General features: G+C 37.4%; 2 protein-coding genes across 4 annotated transcripts in view; one reads left to right on the top strand and one right to left on the bottom strand.

Moving 5' to 3' along the window:
• brf1a (BRF1 general transcription factor IIIB subunit a) overlaps positions 1-24,418 on the top strand; it is a 57,731-nt gene that overhangs the window by 5,930 nt on the left and 27,383 nt on the right. Inside the window, exons 3-6 of one of the 2 annotated variants that reach the window (XM_084392270.1) lie at positions 5,804-5,884; positions 9,655-9,828; positions 16,600-16,631; positions 17,698-17,770. In XM_084392270.1, coding sequence (XP_084248396.1) covers positions 5,804-5,884; positions 9,655-9,828; positions 16,600-16,631; positions 17,698-17,770 — 360 coding nt within the window. Of the gene's footprint in view, positions 1-5,803; positions 5,885-9,654; positions 9,829-15,955; positions 16,168-16,586; positions 16,632-17,697; positions 17,771-24,418 lie in introns of those variants that run through there. The other variant, XM_084392271.1, reaches the window with a different exon arrangement.
• Positions 19,280-23,859, bottom strand: btbd6a (BTB (POZ) domain containing 6a). 2 transcript variants are annotated; one of them, XM_084392273.1, is made up of 5 exons: positions 23,485-23,859; positions 22,063-22,277; positions 21,649-21,739; positions 21,317-21,435; positions 19,280-20,675 (listed from the first exon to the last, which is right to left on the bottom strand). In XM_084392273.1, the coding sequence occupies exons 2-5, from the start codon at positions 22,269-22,271 to the stop codon at positions 19,643-19,645; spliced, it is 1,452 nt and encodes a 483-aa protein (XP_084248399.1). In that variant the 5' UTR covers positions 22,272-22,277; positions 23,485-23,859; the 3' UTR covers positions 19,280-19,642. The 2 variants fall into 2 exon arrangements, with proteins under 2 accessions (XP_084248399.1, XP_084248398.1); XM_084392272.1 differs by lacking the exon at positions 23,485-23,859 and having other exon boundaries at positions 22,063-22,779.

The following is a 24,418-nucleotide window of genomic DNA, read 5'->3' on the forward strand; positions in this document are numbered from 1 at the left end:
TTACTCAGAATGAAGCATAAGAGAATATGCATAACAAAAGCTCAAAACATACATTCTCAACATGTATATCACTTTTTTTTATTTTTTTACAGTAATGACCGTTGTAGACATAAGTGACTTTAAACATTCCATCACACTAGAAAAATATGATCAACAAGCTATTTAACACTCTCTCTGTGCAGTTCTCATGCTCTAGCTAGCCCCAAAATGACGTGTGGCAGCTGGTAGTAACACTCTAATCTCATGCTTTTTACAAACAAAATAAGACTGAAACAACATCATGTACTCTCATACACTCAAATAACATCGACATAATGACCATTTATAATGAATTGCGGGCTATCGCGCTAATCGCGAAACACTCATGCTAACCATGTGCTCAGGCATACTAAACTCATGACACACTATTAATATAGTAAATATTATGTGGTATGTCGCCAGCATGTTCACAATCACGGCACATGAATGTCCTTCTTCAAAGTAAAGTTTGTGTTCTATTTTCGCATAGCAAAACAAAGTTGATCACAAATTTCTTAATTGACAGACCTGTGTCTCGTCCAATCAGTGATAAGTACGTCATTCTCAAAATATACCTACCTTTTCCGTTTTGTATGAATTGTCGTTGTGTTTTCTGAATTGTCGTTGTGTTTTCTGAATTGTCGTTGTGTTTTCTGAATTGTTATTGTGTTTTCTGAATTGTTATTTTGTTTTCTGAATTGTCGTTGTGTTATCTGAATTGTTATTTTGTTTTCTGAATTGTTATTTTGTTTTTGTAATTGTGATTTGTTTTGCACCTCTCGGCCACCGTAAGTATATAATAAAAATACCGGCTTTATATCGGCCATCCTGCTCTCTAAGATATTGGCATCGGCCATCAAAAAACCAATATCGGTCGACCACTACTTTTTACCCGCTTAGAAAAGCGCCACGTTTTATTTGTGCACATGTCTTGCATAGCATGTTTGAGAATTTGAGGGCGGAGCTATCAAGATAGGGGTGTGATCCTTTTGGGTAGGGGCGTGTTTGTTTTGGTGTTCAACAGCATTTCTCAGAAACTTACTGCATCTTTAAAGGGCATATTGCAAGGGGTTTTTTTCTTTCAAAATTAAAGCTGCAGTCCGTAACTTTTTTTGGGTTAAAAATTATCCAAAGTACATTTTTGAGTAAGTACATAACTATGGAATGCCAAAGCTGCCAATATTAATAATAAATAAATACATAAATAAATATACAAATAAATGTAAAAAAGAAAACAAAAATAAATAAATATATAAATAAATATACATAGAAAAGCAAAAAAACAAAAATAAATAATTATTTATACATTTATTTCCTTATTTATGTATATATTTATTTTTTTCCATATTTATTTATTTATTTATTTATTCTTTTATTTATTTATACATTTATTCATTTCTACATTTATTTATTTCTACATTTATTTATTTTTACATTTATTTATTTCTACATTTATGTATTTCTACATTTATTTATTCATTTATTTCTTCCTACATTTCTTCCTGCGTAGGGTAATGAGGAGGGCGTGGTTTACCTCAGACATAGCAATCGAGCTCAGAGTAAGCGAAGGCAAAGGGTTGAGGCCACAGTGACACCCTGTGGCGAAATACAATAAGTATAGCTCACTGATTCCATCATGTCATATTTATGTCTTCAAAATGTAAAACTCTTCATAATATTTGTATGCACTTGTAGGCTAATTGATGTGTAAATGCATTAAGATCTCTTCTGTATTGATGGCTCTGATGAAGCTCTGGTTGGATTTTAGTGGTAGTCTAACTGCCCTACAGTCTTATCCTCTAACTGAATTTATCGATGTGGATTAACGTGACGTTCATACATTTAATAAGGTTGCCCCTGGACATGAGTTTATGGAGGTAGGCTAAAGACTACCACCGCTTAATAGAATAAAAAAAAAAATTCTGTTGCTGTCAGTATTGGTTTTGGAAATTAGGCTACATTTAAATGCAATGGTCTCGTTTCAAAAGCATTGGTCAATATGCTTGCGTCGACTTCACTGTAGCCTATATGTGCCCTGCTTCCTTTCCGTGAGTTCTGACCGAAAAATGGAAAATATCAAGCGCTTCAGTTTCAGAGTCCCTGTTTCATGTTTGTTAGCCCAGGACATTTTACAAATCCAGACCAAACGATGTTCTACGGCTATGTCCGGAATAAAGAGTAGCCTATCCATGTCACACAGTAAGATTTAGGATTTTGACCATATACCTCGCAGTCACAGACCGTATCAACGTCAGTGAGCTATACTTATTGTATTTCGCCACAGGGTGTCACTGTGGCCTCAACCCTTCGCCTTCGCTTACTCTGAGCTCGATTGCTATGTCTGAGGTAAACCACGCCCTCCTCATTACCCTATGCAGGAAGAAATGTAGGAAGAAATAAATGAAGAAATAAATAAATGTAGAAATAAATAAATGTAGAAATACATAAATGTAGAAATAAATAAATGTAAAAATAAATACATGTAGAAATAAATAAATGTAGAAATGAATAAATGTATAAATAAATAAAAGAATAAATAAATAAATATGGAAAAAAATAAATATATACATAAATAAGGAAATAAATGTATAAATAATTATTTTCGTTTTTTTTGCTTTTCTATGTATATTTATTTATATATTTATATATTTATTTTTTCTTTTTTACATTTATTTGTATATTTATTTATGTATTTATTTATTTTGAATATTGGCAGCTTTGGCATTCCATACATAACCAGCCAGTGTTCAAAACTGTCTGCTTGCCTTAACTCGATTTAAAACGGTAAGCTTGTAATAATGTTTTTAATTCCAGTGGTACTGGTGGATTTCCGCAGGAAATTCAAGCATGTCTTTGCATCATTACGTCACATCTGTACACATAAAGAAGGTGTCTCGGCTAGTAGGCTATATTGCGTGTGAGGATGTTGGAGGTGGAGATTTATTGCCTTTTCTCACAGCACTTGATATAAACGTATCAATTTGATGGCGGATCCAGAAAGGTTCAAACGACAATCACCAGTGACAACTGGAGATTTATCCGTTGTAAACGCAAAAGACTTCGGACTGGCAACAGAAAAAAAGAGACTGCAACCGGGCCCATGCGAAAACAAGGATAAATATCGGAAGGGCATTAAATGTAGTAACGCAATGCTGATGTTGTTAACATTAACAATTTGAGAACAAAGTATTAATTTGCACGGTTTGATGTGACATGATAAGCGATCTTTAGATTTAATCAGCGCGATTTACTTCAATGCTTTTTTTCCCTTAGTTGGTCAGAACAAAAGTGGATGTTACTTGTTCAGATGACATTTTCCGGTGAAAATTCTTATATTGGTCATAGTTCCAAAAAGTAGAATCTGTGATTGCGAATGACAGGATCCACACCGGCGCGGTGACTGACAGCCGCACATTCTCCTCAAATCATTGGATTCATTCGCGCTGTGCCATGCCGAGGCACAACCCAAGTAAAGTTGATAATTCCGCGAATAACTGCAATTGCAGATTTTGAACAGAGATGGCGACAAAGAGGAAAAACTACAGACTGCAGCTTTAATACATAAACTTGTATGAAAATACCATATAATAAGTTAATGCAGAATTTAAAATTGTTTTGCAAGACATAAGGGCACAAATTTAGTAGAAAACGTGACAGTTTCCTTGACCGTGTTGAAAAACCACTTTTTTTATTTTTAAACATCGCGTCATTTTACGTCACGAGAGGGAGTCGTTTGCCGGTGCTCTGCGTTTGCTCAGTGCAGAGTAGGTTAATATTCAGTTGGAGCGGTTGTGATTTCAGTGTGTTTTCGTCAGTTATTGTATTTCAATTTATAATCGTCATGGTACATTATTGTGCTTGTGGAGGTCAATTTAGAGCGGAAGATTATAATCCCGGCGATATGATGGAGTTCAACGTGGGGTGCCGAAGCAAGAACCAAGTGAGACTCCGGTGCACACTGTGCACACTGTCACAGCACCTTCATCGGGCCGCCCGGTCCGTCGTCACATCGGCATGTGGTTGGGCCGGGAAACATAATGGTCACGGATCCGTCAGAGATCACTTAGTGTACATTTGTTTTACAAAACATGCCTTGTCTTAATTTAATTCATGAACATATCCTACATAAACTTTTAACGTAATGCTTTTATGTGTGTGTTATTAGTCTGCAGCGAAACTTCTTATTATCATAATAAATAGTTCTATAATTCATTTTCAATCTGTAAAAAAACACTTTAAGTTTTAATTTTTGTGTTGGCTGTTTCTACATAAAAAGTTTTGATACAGGGATTGTGATAATTTTTTTATTCATTGTCTCCAAAACGGGTTCATTCAAAGTGTGAACCTAAGAAGTTAAAGTCTCATAATGGCTGACACAATACATGCTGTTAAGGGTCCAATACTAGCTTTGTTATTGCCTGATGCATAATAATAATCTACAATATTGTGATCTGAGCATAGTGTTACATTTCGTCAGCTAACGTGTATATATCTGTAAGCTAACACTGGTGTCTCACCAATACACCTGCCCTGTTCTCCTCACACCACAACTCAATTAGTCTCATCTGACCGTTGTTTTGTCTAATCCTGGCCTGTCCCTGTTCTCTTGGCTGCATAGGCTCATAATTATATGGCTGATAAATACGAGTGAACATCTACAATTTCCTCAGCGTCCTAACTGTCATTGCGATCCATTGCTTTCCTATTGTTTAAATTGGCCGCACACCCTCCCGTTACGTCACTTCTGGTTTTGGTAATTTTCAGATGCGAAAGTAAAATTTTCTCACAAAAACGACTCCAGAAGCCTTAATAGCGTTTTATAAGTATATATTTAAAGCAAATCTAGTTCCTACATTATTTTTCTATACATTGAGTCACTGGGTACTCTAACCTGCAATATGCCCTTCAAGTGGGATGAGTTTTTATTTTTATTTTGAACTGCAGTACCGTCTTTGAACACCAGATGGCTGCCAAGTAGTTGTTTTTTAAAACTAATGTTCTGCAATGGTGGTCATGTGCAGCAAACTTTCATATTCTGTAAAACAGGTCACTTCACTTTCGGTTCAGGTCTTTTGAATGTGCTTTGTTAAATAGAGGCGTTTTAATCAAGATACCTTCAAAGGAGCGAGCAAAGATGAACAACACAAGATGAACAACAAGATGTCCATCTCATATGCAGATTGATATCTAGAAGTTTTTCTTTTTTTTCTCAATAACATTTGGATATTAAAATTAAATAAAACGCTAATAATAAAAATAACTAGCTAGGTTAGCTGGTTGCCTTAAAAGTGCTTAGATATCGCCGTCATACTGCTGTTAACACTTTCTCCAATAAGCGGTTGCAATGAGACATGTTTTCCTGTTTGTTCATGTGACATTCGACATAAACCCTGTGAAAACATTTTATAGTGGAAGTTGACTTTCAACAGCTCATGAAGTTTAAACATGGCAAATATTAATTTTGAATATAAGTGTTGTTTTTACCTTTCTAAGTATTGGGTAAGATAACGTGTATTAGGCAAGGCAAGTTTATTTGTATAGCACTCTATACACAATAGTAATACAAAGTGCTTCACAGAGGCGTTATAAAAACAAACTAAAATATTTTAAATCCTTTAAGAACATAAAAATATTAATGGGAAGAGATTGATTAAAACAAATAAGAACAAACCAAAATCATTGATAAAAGAACATATACTATAGTTCTTAGTTATGAAAAGTATATTTTTCTGTTCTCATAATATTAGTATTAGTATTAATATATTTTATTTTTGCTTTGTTATAGCATCTGGAAATGTTCCATCATTGGGAGGAAACTTCCACACTGGCGTTGGGAGGGAGTCCAGGGCTGCCACTCTGCAGAATGGTGAGCGTTCATAATATACAGTATTTTCCATTCATGAAGAATTCATATGTCCTTCATATAGACTTAATTTACACTTCATGACAGTCAGAAAGCAGACATAAAGCATAGACACTGACATTCAGAAGTTTGGGATCAGTAAGAATTTTCTTTTTGAAAGATTCCTATGCCCACTAATTCCACATTTATTTAATCAAATACAGTTATACTGTGAAATATAATTACAATTTAAAATAACTGTTTTCCATACTTTAAAATGCAGTTTATTCCTGTGATGGCGAAGCTGAATTTTCAGCATCATTACTCCAGTCTTCAGTGTCACACGATCCTTCAGAAATCATTCTAATATGCTGAGTTGGTGATCAAGAAACTTTATCAATGTTGAAAACAAACAGCTGTGCTGCTTAATGTTTTGATGGAAATCGTGATCATTTTTTCCCAGGATTCTTTTATTTAATAGAAAGTTCAGAAGAACAGCATCCGAACAGAGCTCTTTTATAACAATATAAATGTCTTTAATGTCTCTTTTGGCCATTTCAATGTGTCCATGCAGGCTGAATAAAAGTATCAATTTCTTTCAGAAAAAAAATCATGGTGATCCCAAATGTATATTAATTGTAGTATATGCAACTTTTCTTTTTATGTGACTTAAGGTAGCCTTAATTTCTCTTAGTGTGTTTTTTTTATCAAATTTTTTTAATCTCTTGCTTAATTCATTCATACAGAGCTATAGATGTTAATTTATTCCTTTATCATACAAATGTCATGTTTTTTGGCAAAATATGTAATTGTGACGTCTATATTGTGCTTTATTTATTTTATTTAAGGGTTAAATTGAGTGTGCCAAAGCATTTCCTATGAATATGAGACGGCACAATGTGTCAATGAAAAGTTACAACTTATATGATATTGTGTGTTACATATGTCCGTATAATATTCCGTTTCATTGAACTACATGATTAAACAAGATAGTAGTTAAGTATATGTGTTCTGTGTTTATAAGAAAGGGGGATTCTTTGGAAGCTGTGGGCTTGTGTAATGTGGTTTCAAGTTAAGCGTGTGAAGTTTGTTTCAGCCAGATGGTAATGGTTGTTTTTGAAAGGGGCTTAATAAGCCTGAGAAGTCAGAAGGTGTGGTGGGTTTATGTGCTTTTGTGTAGTAACCGATGAATCAGTTTGGTCAGACAACCGTATGGTCTGTGTGTGTGCTGGGAGGGAAATGCGGAGGCCACTTTATGTGTGTGTGAGGGAATGTACACGTGTGATTAATGGCCTCATGTCTGCATCGAGATTTATACTATCTGTGTGTGGTGAGAGAACAAAAGTTGCTCTGTGAGATCTTGAATCTGTATAAACAGACCTGCTTTCAGCTTGAAGATGCTCTCCTCCCATTCTGAAGGGCCGAACAGCCCGTCCACAGCAGGTGCTCATATATAATGTAACTAGACCCTTAATTTGTAGTAACACATATCATTTCAATATGTATTTTTATTATGGTTAAACTATCAGTTGTATGCTGTATAATGTGCTGTATCAGCATTACTAATAGTTGACTGCACATTAAACTAGGATAGGAAAATTTATTAACCCCCCCCCCCCCCCCCCCCCCCCGTAAAAAACCTTATCAAAATACAGATAGGAATAAAGTTTGTATAAGTCTTAAAAAAGATACAAATCTATGATTTAGCTCTTGTTATTAAATAAAAATCTATGATTTAGCTCTAGAAGTCGGCATGAAATTAAAATATTTTCTAAATGCGTGTTATATGTGCATATGTTTCATTTGTAAAAAAAAATGTGGTCAATTATGAGATATTTCTTCAATATCATGTCTTTTTTCAGACTTGCACCAAACTCTCCAGTTTGATTCCTTACGTTTTTTTTACAGGGGGGGTTGTTCATATACATACAGTCGGCATCTAGTCATAGTTGGGGGCGTGGTCTGGCGTGGCGAGGGTGGAGTCGGCGTGGGGGAAAACACAGCGAACATCGTGTGTATTTGAATGACAAAAATGTCGTATTGCGAGTCATTGACACCTGCCGACCGGTGTTGTGCCGAATTTCGACCCCCTGCCAAATTATTACCCCCCTCGTTGAAGTCAGTACCTGATTGCCTAATCCTAACCCCACCCCTAATCCTAACCCCTCCCCCACAACTAATCCTAAACCTACCAATACTAGGGGGGTAATAATTCGGCAGGGGTCGAAATTCGGCACGACACCTGCAACGGTACATTGCAAAATGAACTGCAATAGGTTATGATTGCCCTTATTTAATTAAAAACTGGGTCAATGACCCAACCAAATGGCCGGAGGCGTCGTTTCCAGACATATTTTGTTATCTGGTTGAATCTCCAGGTAAGACATTATAGGCTAATGTTCCCGCTGTAGCGGGAACATTAGCCTATAACTCAATAAACTTTCGTATATGTTGCATACTATAACTCCATAAAACCTTGTCACTTACCAATTGTACGTATGCTTCACTCCAAACTATTAATCCTTTTGTAAAACGGTGATCAGTAGTACGAAGTTGCCGAGGGACTGTGCTGACAGTTATCCCTAACTCACAGACTACTGTCTGTATTGAGTGTAGACCTCGAACTACTCCATAGGTTCGCGATTGGCCTATCAAGCGAGCCTTCAGCTGATAACGCTAATGTGAATGAGACATCCCTTATGAAAAACAACTATAGGAATCTTGTAGTATTTTGGGACAAAATATTATAGTAATCCTATAGGAATACTAGCCCTATAGTGTTTTGGGATACTATAGAAGTACTATAGAGGTATTACAGAACATCACAGAAGTATTATACACTACTATAGAAATCTTATAGGATTATATAGTTCTTTTTCGTAAGGGATGTAGACAAATCTGGCTAATACGAGTTTAACACCCAGTACTGATATAGGGGATCTACTCTACACAGTAATCTCACAAAAGAAAGCTCAAAAGCCATTTTGTCCTCCTTTCCGGTTCTGTGTGTTTATTAGGAAGGATGTAGAACTTCAATTCATAATTTGTTTGTTTATTGGCGGTACAGAAAACTACACAGCAACTCTTCTGCATTATTGTCCCATGTATTTCAATTAGCGCCAAGGCAATGTTTTCCCCCATGGGCTAAATTCACATCATGTGACGGGGCGTTCCCAGACCAATGGTATGTATACCATTCACCTGATTTATGCATTATTTTATTCCTAAAAACATGGTGAAAATTGATTTTTATTTTTTTTCCTGGCTGTTGACAATATTTTCTGATTTATGGAGTGATTCAAATAGATAACCAAAATCACCTCTATAAAAAAAAAAAACCTTTTAATGGTAATATGCCAACAATAGAATCTAGAATTTTGCACCTGGCTTTATCCAATGTTTAGACTTCCATTCCGGAAATCAATATTTTTTCTTTTTGGATAATCTGTTACATTCAAATGTACATCGCAGCATGGAAAAAAAGTTGCTACTTCTGTTTCGTCACGATTTGGAAAAACATGGAAACCAGGAATAGTCTATGAGGCAATGGTTTCCTCTCTGTCTGGTTTAAAATAATAAATTGAAGTAAAAAAACAAATGTTCTTTATTTGTTTGATTTAAACGCAACAGAGTTGGACTGGTAACCTAAAGCTTGCTGGTTCAACCCCAAGAAAGGGCAAACCAAGAGTTCACCATTTGTGTGTTTCCACTATTAACTTTCAAGGGACTAAACCTGCAGTAAATGTGCTTTGAATAAGTCTGACTGTGATGTTTTGGTTTTCTTTTTTTTTTAGCTAAGCGACAGATAAACCATCTTGGTCATCAGATACAAATGAATCAGCACTGTTTGGACACCGCCTTCAACTTTTACAAGATGGCACTCTGCAAGCATCTGACCAAAGGACGCAAATCAACCCATGTTATCGCCGCCTGCCTCTACCTCGTCTGTCGGACGGAGGGAACACCTCGTATCCTTTTGGCCATGAGGTGATGAAAGCACTTAGAGGGAAAATAAAGTGTCTGTTATTGAGGGTTATACACCATGAATGATGATGTAGATGATAAAATATTCATAATATGTGACGTATCCGTGTTTGTCAATTGGTTTTAGCTGTGGGTTAAAGGAGAAGTTCACTTTAAAAAAAACTTTTGCTGATAATTTACTCACCCCCATGTCATCCAAGATGTCCATGTCTTTCTTTCTTCAGTCGAAAAGAAATTAAGGTTTTTGATGAAAACATTCCAGGATTTTTCCCCATATTATGGATTCCAATGGGACCCAAACGGTTCAAGGTCCAAATGACAGTTTCAGTGCAGCTGCAAAGGGCTTTAAACGATACCAGACGATGAATAAGGGTCTTATCTAGCGAAACGATCGGTCATTTCAAAAATAAATAAAAAAGTTTAAGTTTTATAAGCACAAATGTTCGCCTTGCTCTGTTCTGTGATGTTTCGTGACGTCACGTAATACACAATTACGTTGAAAAGGTCACGCTTGAAAAATGTTCTTTTTGGCTTTTTAATATTAAAGCACCTAGGATACGCACACGAATGGGCATTTTAAACGTTAAACTGACACAAATACATTTTAAAATGTATATGGTCCTCCTCCCGCACATTTGTAAACACATCAAACTTGACCTTTTCAACGTAATTGCGTATTACGTGACGTCACGAACGCGCATCACAGAACAGAGCAAGGCGAACATTTGTGCTTATAAAACTTAAACTTTTTTATTTATTTTTGAAATGACCGATCGTATCGATAGATAAGACCCTTATTCATCGTCTGGTATCGTTTAAAGCCCTTTGCAGCTGCACTGAAACTGTCATCTGGACCTTGAACCGTTTGGGTCCCATTAGAATCCATAATATGGGGAAAAATCCTGGAATGTTTTCATCAAAAACCTTAATTTCTTTTCGACTGAAGAAAGAAAGACATGGACATCTTGGATGACATGGGGGTGAGTAAATTATCAGCAAAAGTTTTTTTAAAAGTGAACTTCTCCTTTAAGGCCTGTTCACACCAAGAACGATAACTATACTGGATGGATTCTGATTGGCTGATTGTTTTTATCGTTCATCAGCTGGAAAAAAAAATTCTGAAAGTGAAGAGTTCAGATGCCAAAGCCTCTAAGTGCCATCTGAAATTTTCTTCTAGAATGATCATTTTTATCAAGCTCGTAGATTTAAGTTCAGTAATTTCACTTAAATGGCAATGAAAATGACCTATTAATTGTCATTTAAGTGAAATTACTGAACTTAAATCTACGAGCTTGATAAAAATGATCATTCTAGAAGAAAATTTCAAATGGCACTTAAATTTTGCCTCGTTTCCACTGAGCAGTACGGTACGGTACGGTTCGGGTCTGTTAACCATGATCTGGCTAGCGTTTCCACTGCCAACAGTACCCTTACTTGATAGGCGTGGTGTTTCGATCGACGTCATTTTCGCGCGAAGAAGAACATAGTAAACTACAATGGATGACATGCAGCAGATCTTATTCTTGCTCCTCGACATGTTTGTCACAAGAAGACAAGCGCCGACATTAGGCTTTTCTCAATATCAAGTACGCAAAGTTTGTACTTGCCATGTGCGACTCCTACATGCAAATGGTACAGCGCGTTCTTAAAAGCGTCGCTGATACACCGGTTATCTCGGTTACTCTGTATGTACATTTTAAGCAACAATAAAACGAAATATGTTATAAAACACCACTCTGCCTCTTTTTGTTTTCATTTAAATAAATTAAACATTATAGGGACACAAATGTGGTTCATGCGCAACGTTATTCACTGCACGTTATACGTTATTCTATTTATAACGAAACGAAATTTAAAACACAACCCTAACGTTACCTCTTTTCGTTTAAAAAAATAAATAAAATAAACATATTCCAGGCAATATATGCATTTGTACAAATGTTGCAATAAACATCAGTGATAATCTTGTAATAAAAAATGACAAGAAACCATATTTCTTTTTGTAAAATTTCAGTTTTATCAATAATAGCCTATATAAAAGTTTAAGTAAAGTACAAGATGCTATACAATAAGAAATAAAGCAAACAATTCAGTCAAATATCCAAATGCAGCGCTCTAGTCTAACATTACAAGTAACGTTAGTTAAACACAAATAACGTTAATATAAAACTAAACTTAGCCCTCAGCCAAAACGATTGACAGGGAACTCATATATTCACGAGACCAAAGATCGCCCGTTAGGTCTACACAAAACGAATTATATCTTGTTTAACCACTACCGTCGGAGTCCGCGACGAACGCCGAGGAAAGGCTCATCCAGCCGGGAAACATGAGCGCCGAGCGCCCGCTGTACGCATGGATCTCACAACTGGAAAAAAAAAATCATCTTTATAAATAAACCACAGATTTGAGCTTTAAACAACTACATTCTCGACTGAAAAACTCTTAAAATTACATTTCGTGATACAGTAACAGTAGTATTATATTAAACTGTATATTAAAAAATGGCGCTTCTTATGTTGTCATTCCTCTTGTAGCACGCGCAAGTGACGATTCTCTGTCAACCAATCAACGTCCTGCAGTGAGTCTAGCTCCACCTTTTAGTACCGCTCTGCACTGTGCTAGGTACCCCAATGGAAGGGTACCTAAAAAGTGGTACGGTACGGTTCGGCATTTTGGTACCATTCACAACTTTTGATAGTGGAAACGCAAATAAATGCGTACCGTTCCGTACCGTACCGTACCGTACCGCTCAGTGGAAACGAGGCTTTTGCATCTGAACTCTTCAAGTGTTTCCAAGGATATCGTTTCTCTGTGCCGTTATAGGCATATATATATATGTGGTGTGGACTCTGCTATTCTTTTATATTCAGAATTTTTTTTTAAACTGTATCTTTATCGGTATAGTTGTCATTCTTGGTGTGAATGGGCCTTTAGAGTATAAAATACAGTTCAATGATGGACAGGTGTTTGCAACAGTCAATAGCTGCTCCCAATCGCACTGTATTGCAGATGTCACAGGTTACATAAACTCAACACTATTTTGACGTCAGTCTGCCAATCATGGGATTTAAAATGGCACTCCTTCAGTATTTTGATCATACATTTGTCTTGTAGTTTTTCAGAAATTATGACTATTTGCAATAAGAGAATTTTCACCTGTGAAAATTATGAGAATTTTCACAGGTGAAATCTAGTAATTTCAATAAGATTCCACGCAATGGTTTTTCATACGCAGATTTCAAATTCGCAATGGATTCAAGTTGGTCACATAAATTTGCAGCATTGACAAAAAGAAAGCTGACTGGTTTGAAAGTGACTTCTGTTTGAGCTGGGCGTCATAAATCGCTACACTATTGCCTATAGACTGGACCTTTTTTGGCCGCAAAATTCCGCCAATGTGACTGCGACTTAAAGGTGCAATAGGTGATTCTCTACAGAAACATTTTGTTATACTGATTGAAAGTCTCCTCATATCCTGATAGCAATCACTGTTAAACATCTAAATGTATTTTGTCTGTGGAAGGTGTAGGATCATAAAATGTAAATCCAATCATTATATTCGGTCCGAATTAAATAATACAATGTCCTACCTGCCTTTCAACGTTTGTTTATACATACCCTCGCATATTTCAAGCCTTTATTTGTCATAATTTTGATGATTATGGCTTACAGCTTATGCAAACCCTAAATTCAAAATCTCTGACATTTAAAAATTATAACAAATAAAGGCTTGAAATATCTCACTTTGCATGTAATGCATATATATAATATATTAGTTTCACCTTTTAAGTTGAATTACTGAATTACATGAACTTTTGCACAATATTCAAATTTTTCGAGTTTCACCTGTACTGTATATATACATATATTCTGTGTGTGTGTATATATGTGTATGTGTATATGTATGTATGTGTGTGTGTGTGTGTGTATATATATACATACATACATATACACACACACATATACACACATACATATACACACACACATACACACATACACATACACGTATACATATACACACATACATATACACATATACACATACACGTATACATACATACATATACACATATACACATACACATACACATACACATATACACATACATATACATACATACACACACACATTCACACATACACACATACATACACACATATACATATCCACACACATATATATATATATATATATATATATATTTAGAGAATGCAAAATAGCATAAAAAAGAGTGATGGTGACTCAGATTGCATTCCATGGAAAAAAGACGAAGCGGTAGGTACGGAAGAAGAGAGGTTGAGCAAGAGAGGCCCGCTGTGAGGGTAGATGGTCAAAGGTGTTAGTCAGTCGTCTTGATTTGGTCTCCACACGTACATCTGTCTGCATTCCACAACGCACACAAACACTCACAGCGTCTGATGCTTAGTCATATAGCCTCGGTTCTCCCGTGTGTGAACAGTCATGATTATTTTTGTAATAATCATCCTACACTCAGACTGACTCACACTGAGTCGAAGTCTAACTCAGGTTGTTATCTTTAATGTGTATGTGTATAAAGCACTTTGTTTCCTGTTTAGCCTGCGCTTCACAAAACCTCATCTGGTGTCCGAGAATGGATTTCGCTTATAAGCGAGTTGGCTTTTTCAGGGTGTTTGTGTGTTCAAAAAGAAGCAGGAAATAAGGCAGGGTGTGTCTCTCAGGAGACTGCATTAGGCCTGTATAAAAAAAAAGAAAAAAATTTGTAAGTAGATTTAAAAGTAGATTGGAAAACCCTGCTTTAGTTTTCTTATAGTTTGTGTTTTATGCCTAGCAGTTAGTGCGCATCCTCCAGCATTTTGCCTAATGTGGCGCAAGTTCAAATCTAGATAATGACATTAGATATCTCTATTATCCCTCACTACCAATGATAAAAAAGCAGCAAATATATCTAAATAAATGTTTTAAATACTGTATGGATTTGTTTTACTTTTTAATTTAAGGTGGGTATTAATGTGTTGTCTTTCTAATGGAAATTGACTCAATGTCCACCAGCGTGAGGTGTAGTAGATAATATTCACGGATGGATGGATGAATGTTTAATTGCACCAGCTGTTATTTTCAGTTATATTATAACTGTTATATTCAGCTGTTATAACTTTAATGACCTATATGTGAAAACGCTTGAGTATTAGGTAATTATTTTTAACAGTCTGAAAATACCACCACATTATCACTCACATTTGTGTGAATTTGGATTTTCATGGACAATGCTATTCGCTTTCACTTTTTTGTGCAATTAACAATTAAATGGAGGCAACAGAATCTTTCCGTCTCTCTGAGATTATGCAACATATACGTGTTCAGTCAGACATCTGTTTGGGTTATATAAGAACTCATGAGAGAGCTTTCACTTTCTGCCCAGGAGGAAAAGGGGTGTGTGTGTGTGAGAGAGAGAGAGAGCGTGTGTGTGTGTGTGTGTGTGTGTGTGAGAGAGAGAGAGAGAGAGAGAGAGAGAGAGAGAGAGAGAGAGAGAGAGAGGCGCATTGTTGGTCTCAAGCTCTACTGTACAGGGTAAATTTAGCCAAACACTATTTCTCATTATTTTTCAAACGTTAGTCTGCGAAATGGCTTCTTTCTCTATGATTAGCTGTAATCTTGCTGAGTTTGTGGATTATTGTAGTTGTTTTCCCATTTTATCCTATTTTTATGTATTTATTATTACAATTTTTTTCTATGTTGACGCTTAAAACACTGTGATTTCCATCAAGTAATTATGGAAAACATTAATGGCCTTAAGCTAATTTTGCAATATGTAGGATTTCTCCCTGGAAAGGTCAAATCCTGATCCATCCTAAAAATGAGCATTAATTTAACAGGGTCATCCATAATCCCACAATTTAGGATTATCTTTCACTGTTACCGTGGCAACTGAAAATCCCACAATGACTTTTTAATGGGATGTTTTAATACACTTTGTCTTGATTAGACAGGTGTGCTGGTCTCCATGGATACAGAGTACACGGTTGCCAAGAGACGGGGATTTCCAGAGTTCAGGAGTTGGTGGTTCAGTGGAGCTCTACTCAAAGAGGGAAAATGTCAAGCAAAGAGACCAAATCTGACCAATATCCCTCCCTGTTTCTTGTCGGTCTCTGTCTTCACCAAGTGTCCCTGTGTGTGTGTGTGTGTGTGTGTGTGTGTGTGTGTGTGTGTGTGTGTGTGTGTGTATATATGTGTATATATGTGTGCAGGGCAGGATTTTGTACATGGGGAAATGATTGGATCATTGCTGGACTGTTGTCATTTGCTAATTGCTGCGATCTCAGACAGGTTTCTGGAAGTGAGAGATTATTTTGTCACCCTCGCGCCACTAAAATCGTCATAAGAAAAGAGATGTCGATGCAAGAAGGAAGGGAAAATATTTTGATAGAAGATTACAAGGGTTCATGAATTAAAAAAACAATAATGGGCACGGATAAATCATTTATAATAACTGAAATATTCCATACAAAATAAGAATTGTCGGTTTTGATTTAATTGTGACTTTAAGCCATTATTGCATAATATATTAGGTCCTTACAGACTAAATAGTTAATTTGTGAATAATCCAGTTTCTGAAACTGCTAGAGAATGGTCATGAGTTCGATGGCCAAAAAATGCATGCATTTAAAAAATGTATGTTGAATGTGTTGTAAGTAGTTCTAGATAAAATTGTCTGTCAAATACATATGTAAATCTAATTGTGTATGATTTCTTTAGCGCACTTTCTCAGACATGCTGCTTGACTTGAGTGACATCCTGCAGGTAAGTTACTAACATCTAAACATGTAAATGCAATCTATCCATCCGATATAGATTCAGCACTGTTTTTAAGTCAAATAAGCAAGTTTGTGACATTATTCCTTTGAAAGGGGGACAAAAAAAATACTAAAATATTCTGAGGTTTGTCAATTTTTCACTTACAGCTTTTCACTGTAATTTGTGAAAATTTTATATATATTTCTTATGCTGATATAATTTTAAAAGAACAGTTTATTAAATTAGAACATAATGCAAATATCATACGCAGTTTGACTATCAATCCAAGACTTTTGAACCCAGTTATTTATAAATTGTGCATGTATTAGTGTGTGAAAGCCATTTTTCTTCCAGCTGGTGTGGCCGTTTTATATTTTTACCCTCCCAGCTGTCCTATTAAACCCCCTCCCTGCCCCACACGCGAACACGCAGACCCTGTCCACTGCGGTATTTGAGTCATTAGGGGATTTTTACCAGAGAAAGGACCCATAAATTCCTTTGCTTTCCCCCAGACAGAGGAGCTCTTTTGAGGCATAAGGCTGTTGCCGCCCCTTTCAGGTCAGGAGTGTGTGAGGGCCATCCTACTTTTCAGTGGTCGTGACCTCTGACATCAACCAAAAAAGATTCCTCTTTAATTCTGTGGGGCCCAGATGGAAGAAATAGGGTGTCTGTGTTTGTGCACGTGAATCATTCTTTATGGATATCTTTTTTTTAAATCATTATTAAGGTGGTCCAAAAAGATAAGTGTTGAGTTATATGATGTTTAAAGCTTGTTTTATGAAATATTCTGTTATTGTAGTTCATCCTCACGGATAAGACACAGATATAAAGTTTGTGAGAAAGTGAAGACTGTGGTGATGCTGGTACGCATCCAAACCCCAGAGCTATGAACTCTGCAACCTTCAGCATCTGTTAAAATACACAGCCTTATTACAGTCGTCTTGTCCCTTTATTCATCCTCCTCACATCCAATCTTATCTCTTTCTCTTATTCTCTGTTATATATTCCCATCGTCTGTTTCTCTTTGTGCTCAACCACAAATTTGTGTCTCACTCTTTCTTTCTTGCCCTAGGTGAACGTGTATGTTTTGGGGAAAACCTTCCTCGTTTTAGCCAGGGAGCTGTGTATCAACGCACCAGTTATTGGTAAGCTTCAGATATCACAAGTAATTTTGCCCTTTCCCATGATGCTTTGCGGCTCACACAAATTAAACTGGTACTGTACTGTGTGAGTATGTGAATGGGTCAGTATAGTGCTGCTGTTACTACCCAGAGGGTGCTGTGAAACTGCAAATGTAAAACCTCAATTGAACACTGGATTGATTTGGTCATCATATTGTCTTTTCCTCACCCTTATGTCATTCCAAACCAGTATGACTGACTTTTGTCTCTGAAACTAAAAGGAATATATTTTGAAATGTGTCTGATGTTTTCTATGGCCCAAATAATGTTGTTTTGGACCACATTGACTTTTCATTATATGGGCAAACAAACAGATTAACACAGTCTTTAAAATATCATCCTTTGTGTTCTGCTGAAGGAAAGTATTAATCTTCGTACAGGTATGTAATGACATGAGGGTGAGTAAATATTCATTTGTGGGTGATCTCTTTTTTTATAGTGATGTCCGGTTCGTGAACGAATCGTTCTTTTGAACCGGTTCTTTTTAGTGAACCGGTTGAACCAGTAAACTAAATTGGACTGAATCGTTCAAAACAGTTCGCGTCTTGCATCAGCTGATCCACAAGTTACTAAAGTTACTCACTTTTGGACATGCCTGACGCAGTCCATCCGACTCGAAATAAACAATATCCCGGAGTATATGTTATTCCAGTAACTCCAACAGTTCACTGAACTTAGACCTGTTGTGCTGAGAGAAGTGATGAGCACGAGCAGCTGATACTGAGCATGCGCGCACTACCGAACGTACAGGTACAGCGGTTCTCGAATCCCCAGTACAGAACCGAGAACTGATTCTTTCAGACACGTTTGACATACTGAGAACTGATGAGCTGAGCATGCGTGCAATTTTTTCAGAGGGACGAAATGCATGTTTGTTCATTGTTGAACATCAATAAGTGTAACAAAATAAAACATGTTGGAAACATGTCTTATCTCTGTATTATTTTAATACGTTCGATACGGAGAACCGATGAGCTGGAGACACTGAGCATGCGTGATAGCACCGTCTCTGATCCGAACTTTCTTTCGGCCAACTGCATTCTGTGCTGATACATGGAACCGAGGACTTAAATGAGGGGCCGAATTCGGCGAAATGTACGTTTATTTAATAACAAATAAAATAAAATTGATGAAGACCAGTTTATTCACTTTATATCTTTAAGACATGTGAAACATCCGCGTTTGCTCATCACCTGTAGGGTTCATTTGCAAAACGGAAATGTAAGAAACGTATCCAAGATGATTATGACGATGATTAATGTATTTTTATCCGCCGGGATGATAGAATTGACGTCATTACGTGAGGGCGTAAAAGAACTGGTGAAACGATTAATTGAAACGAACTGTCTGAAAGAACCGGTTCGTGGAAAAAAACCGGACTTCCCATCACTAATATTTTACCCAGATTTAAACCGTAAAGACAAGTATTATCATAACTGTACACTAGACCAAAGAAAAGGAAAAACTGTTGGATGAATAGAAACCAATGTTTTATGATTTTTCAGGTCACTCAGCATCAAGCTGTCAACAAATAACAATTAAACAACAAGACAGAGGAAAAGCTGTCTAGTTTCAAGTGCAAACTGCCCCACTGTATATAGGCAGATTATGAATAATTAGAAAGAAAATAGGCTTAAATTAAAGTGTGTTTTTAAAAACAATATGTTTGAAGAAATAAATAAGAATGGGCAGCATTCCATTATTTGTGAGACATAAAAATATCAGATCAGAGGACATTGTTTCTCTTCTAGTAGTGTCTCGTAGCTAATGTGAATGAAGGCAATTATTTGAGAGGAAAAGTCCCCCTGCTGTTCATTAATGGATCAGTCCGAGTACTCATGCATAAAATATCAGTTCCGGAATCTGTCCCCCCTGCACCCCTGTCCCATTAGTACTGTCAGAGGAACACTGAAACTGGAAGGTGACTTTCCCACACTGGACTTCTGTCATTCCTTCCTGTCCAAAATAACTTAGCTCGGTCCCATCCAGAACAGCACTAACCGTGTAGAACGCATCCTGCTCCACCTGTACCGGGTGCTCGAACCACACAGGGAACGTTGAGCTAGAACCATCCGACACAAATTTGGTCAAGTTTTGTGCCAGAAGCACTCCCTGTCTCTTTAGTTCAATTCGGACGCTATATTCCGCCTTCCCTCCACTGGAGCCGTACAGACCAAGTCCGGCGATGAACACTCGCTTGTCTACGGCGAACTGGATGCTGTCACAGCGGCCGCGGTAGCGCCACTGGTTGCTTCGGTAGGCGGATGACTGGAAACGGTGACAGCGTTGCGCCGCCAGCCCCTTTCTGGATGCATCCGGGAATCCTAGCGACGGTTTCGTAGCAGCCGTGTACCAGAGAAAGATGCTGTGCGTTTCCTCAAGGGTTAAAATGTTCGACTGCGCGGCTCCGTCCGCAAATTCCTGCAGTGTCATGGAAGGCAGGCGCACAAGGTGCAACGCCTTTCCCAGCACGGAGCGCTGGTTCTGTGACGTGAGGCTCAAGCCTTGTCTCTGACACTCTGCATCGGCCCATCCCAGGACGGCCTGGAACACCACCGCCTCCTTCACGTTCAGCGTCTCCCTGTGTAAGATGCTTTCCAGTGTGGGCAGGTCAATTTCAGAAAAACCTTCGGAACGCAGCGCAAGCTCTGCCTGGGCGTCGATCACTTCCCAGCACCTCTGAGTGAGCTCCGGCTCCTCAAACAGCCGACTCTGAGATAGCAGCACGCACGCATTTCTCGCCTCCAGGCTCGTCTCGAGGAAACCCACACATGCGCGAGCCAGAGCAGACACCAGGTATTTTTTGGCAGCGTAGAGAGTAGCCAGAACTGTGTCGGGCGACAGCTCTATCTCATCACTGTACATGTATCTGATAAAGAAGAGGAAGATAAGAGAGGTTAGGGTAAACTTTAAAGTCCACATGAAACTGAAGTTGCGATCGTCTATTCTTCACTATTGTGACGTATATCCGAGTGAAATTGCTTCTCGAATGAGGAAAAAAATGTAGGGCGGGACTTGATTTCGTTCATCGGGAATTGATTGAATCGTTGAATCATTATCATTTGCTATTGCTATGATCTCTTCTGAGTGACAGTTTGTTCTGCTCTCGTGTCAGTAAACACGTCATCAGAGAAGAGAAGTTGTTTTAAGGGGGAGGGGAAGTTATTTTGTTAATTTTTAATAAACACTGCAATATTCCATACATTTTTTTTTCCATTTTGAGTGCAGAGACGTTCTTCCATATGAAGAGAATAAAACCGCTAGGCTAGTTCATACTTCACCAAAACTGATCTGTTTAACATTGCTACTGCTTTAAATAGCGACTTCCAACTTTCCCAGGGATCATTCGCATTCACGATCCAATAAACGATCTTGAATAGCACTGAAATAAGAGGGCGACTCTTAAACCAAGACATCACTGTCGGGGCCTTGGTGAACCCATCTGTGCTGCTTGGCATGAAAGCAGAGTTGCCCTGTTATTAATGCCCGGATGTGATTAGTGAGTCTTACTTGAGCAGGATGAGAAACGCAGCGGGTTCCACATCTGGAATATGGATATCAGAGTCCGCTTCCGCGAGATCCCCGTAAAACATGGCACAGAAAACAGAGCTCCCCACCGCCAGCACATACTGAGAAAGGGAGAAGAGGCAATCCATCAGCTTTTTATCTCTTTTCCCAAGCGTTTACTGGATGTCTCCCTTATCTGACACCTATTTCAGGTCCACTGATAAGCTGTTGGGTCGAATCGGGTTTGTTCGATTTGGGAGACATCCAAAATAATGTTGTGGTTATTGTAGGGGACAGGTTAGGGGAGAGGTGTGTGTGTGTGTGTGTGGACTCACCTTGTGTGCCGGGACCCTTTCCGATTCGCCGGGGGAACCAACAATGAAATGAACATCTGCCATTTGTTCATTATTGAACATAAGTGCATTTCTGCATAAAGTAAAAAAATAATTTAGCCTTGGGGTTATTAATAAATAAAATATATTTAAATATTTAATTTGAAAGAAAATAATGTAATAATATCTAAACATTAATTAAATTATATAATAAGTATATTTTAATGTTATTTATTACTTGCCTTAATTATATTATCTTATACTAAACTAAATGAATAATATCTGAACATTTATCAAAATATTTGATCACAATATATTTGTGTTGGTGTAACTTTTAACTTTTAAAAAACTATACAAATGATATAAATAATGTAATAAATGTTCAGACATTATGTATCACTTGATTTAATGTCTTGCCTCTCTCGTAACGTCGGGTGCGCGGAGTGCCAGCTGGGAACCTCCACGTTGTTGTTGTTGATGTTTTGCTCTGTGGTCGGTGTGGTGGCGGTGCACGCGGTGGTCTGCGCGACCGGCTCTGCGCTCTTCTTCTCGGGCAGACTCAGCATCACGGTCCCGTTCTTCTGCACCGTGGCGTGATCGTTCACGGGGTACAATTCCGCTGCCATCCTTTTCTTCAGGGAAAGAGATAAGATGTTATAGCACACAGACAACCTGCCGGGGTGCTTGCTTGTCCTCTTCAACTTCTTTAACGTTTCTGGGAGCAAGAGTATAAAAGTCACGCATTTCATGATCCGGCCATGATGGGACAGCCTGCATTCCGGCGCAGCGGGCATCAGAACAAAAAAACAAAAGTTTTTGTTTTGTATATAAAAAAAATTATCAGCTACAACCGTGGTCCGTGGTATTCCTAAATAATATTGCGTATTGTCCTTGGAAACAAAAGCAGCTCCACTGTCCTTAAACGGTCACATAAATATTTGGGATTTTAAGGATTATTTCATAGATGCCATCCTCTTTTTCCTAATCACATACTCTCTCATCCCACACCGAAAATCCAATCCAAATCGGTTTAAAATCACTTAGGAATAACACAAGAAGTATATATAAAAAATAGAGTCTGTGGTCTTAAATAACGGCCAAGCGGTCCTTTCCTCTGCTGTGTCTTCACAGAATGATGAAGTTTGAGTTTATTTTGAGCTCTCTCTCTCTCTCGTCTGACGTCAGCAGTGGAGGGTTGTCTCCATCCCTCCGGTAAATTCTGTGTTGCCATGTCCGGCTAGTATAAGCAACTCTTGTCTGGGATTTTACACATGGTATATTCATGTTGTTTTGGGGATTTTTCGCAGTACGTATATGTGAATATATACATATACATGTGAAATGGTGAATTACATTTTTCTTCTAAAAGGATTTAAATTTATTGAAAATACACGTCCAAAACAGATTGCTTGATGTTCTTGTGGGGTCTGGCAACCCTGCGTAAATGGCTCTCTGTGGACTGTGCTGTGATGTTGATTTTTTTATTCTTCATATGTAACCTACATTATAACTTTACAATCTTAACGTCTCCTTTAATGATCCGAGTCAAGTAAAATATATTTGTGTTTTTTGCGCATCAAATTCGGAGTTCGTCAGTACGCGTCGTTTCTTTCGTTCCCCAATATTTTTTGTCATTTACACTCACGATGCAACTTAGTTCTAACACTAAAAACATATCTATTTATATGCAATGTTTTTGTATTCAGATATCGAGCGATACATTTAAACTCGCGCGCTGCAGATTCTGTTACAAACCAGATGCGTTCTGTAAATGTAACGTTTACGTCACACTTAACTGTTCTACTTGTGCAACCAGTGAAAAATCTTGCGTGTTCTTACCTCAAATTCTGTATTTTATGCGTTGGTTTGTTTTCATCACACGGCTGAGATAATACCCTCGACTCAAAGCGATGTCAAAAGTTTTACTGCTCCTGTCGTGATGGAGTCAGAAACCGGACGAGGGCTGGACTTGTGGAAATACTGTAGTGCGCACGACTGCTATCCGTATTCCCAATAAAGTCCTCGCGCAGAATGAGGCTTTTCTCTCTTCCCCGGTCTCTTCTTTTTCCCCCACAGACAGCACAGACGGATCTAAGCGGCTTATGTGAACATATGTAGTGGGGAATGGGGATTAGATCAGAGTGTCCCAACCTTTCTTGATTTATGGACCTCCACAGTTCCATCAGTAAGGCCAAGTACCGTTACTGAATATATATGTATGTGTATACATACACACACACACACACACACACACACACACACACACACACACACATCACAAATGTGTTCGAGACCCAGTGTTTTTTTTATATATATTTTTTTAGTATTTTCCCCATGCCATTACATTGTTAAGAGTATAAGAAATAAATGGGGGGATTTTTTTTTATATATATATATATATATATATATATATATATATATATATATATATATATATATATATATATATATATATATTTTTTTTTTTTATTCGTGTTAATCTATATCCACTGTAGTGGACACCAGGACTTCAAAAATACAATGACAAGGAATGACATGTATAGGCAAAACCAATGGGATTTCACCAATCAGTTTTTAAGTTTCAGGATTTTTTTTAACCAAACTTTGTGTAAAGATGATTCTCAACTGTGTTATGAAAGATATCATGGAAAGAATTGATACACAATTTTACTTCATGCGTGTAAACATGGCCATAAATGCCATTCCCATTCAATAAAATGTGTCTATACACTGTATCTAATTAGCATATTAATGTGTTCTTGGGGCAACATGT

The sequence above is a fragment of the Rutilus rutilus genome (assembly GCF_951802725.1).
Source record: "Rutilus rutilus genome assembly, chromosome: 20".
NCBI classification, from domain to species: Eukaryota; Metazoa; Chordata; class Actinopteri; order Cypriniformes; family Leuciscidae; genus Rutilus; species Rutilus rutilus.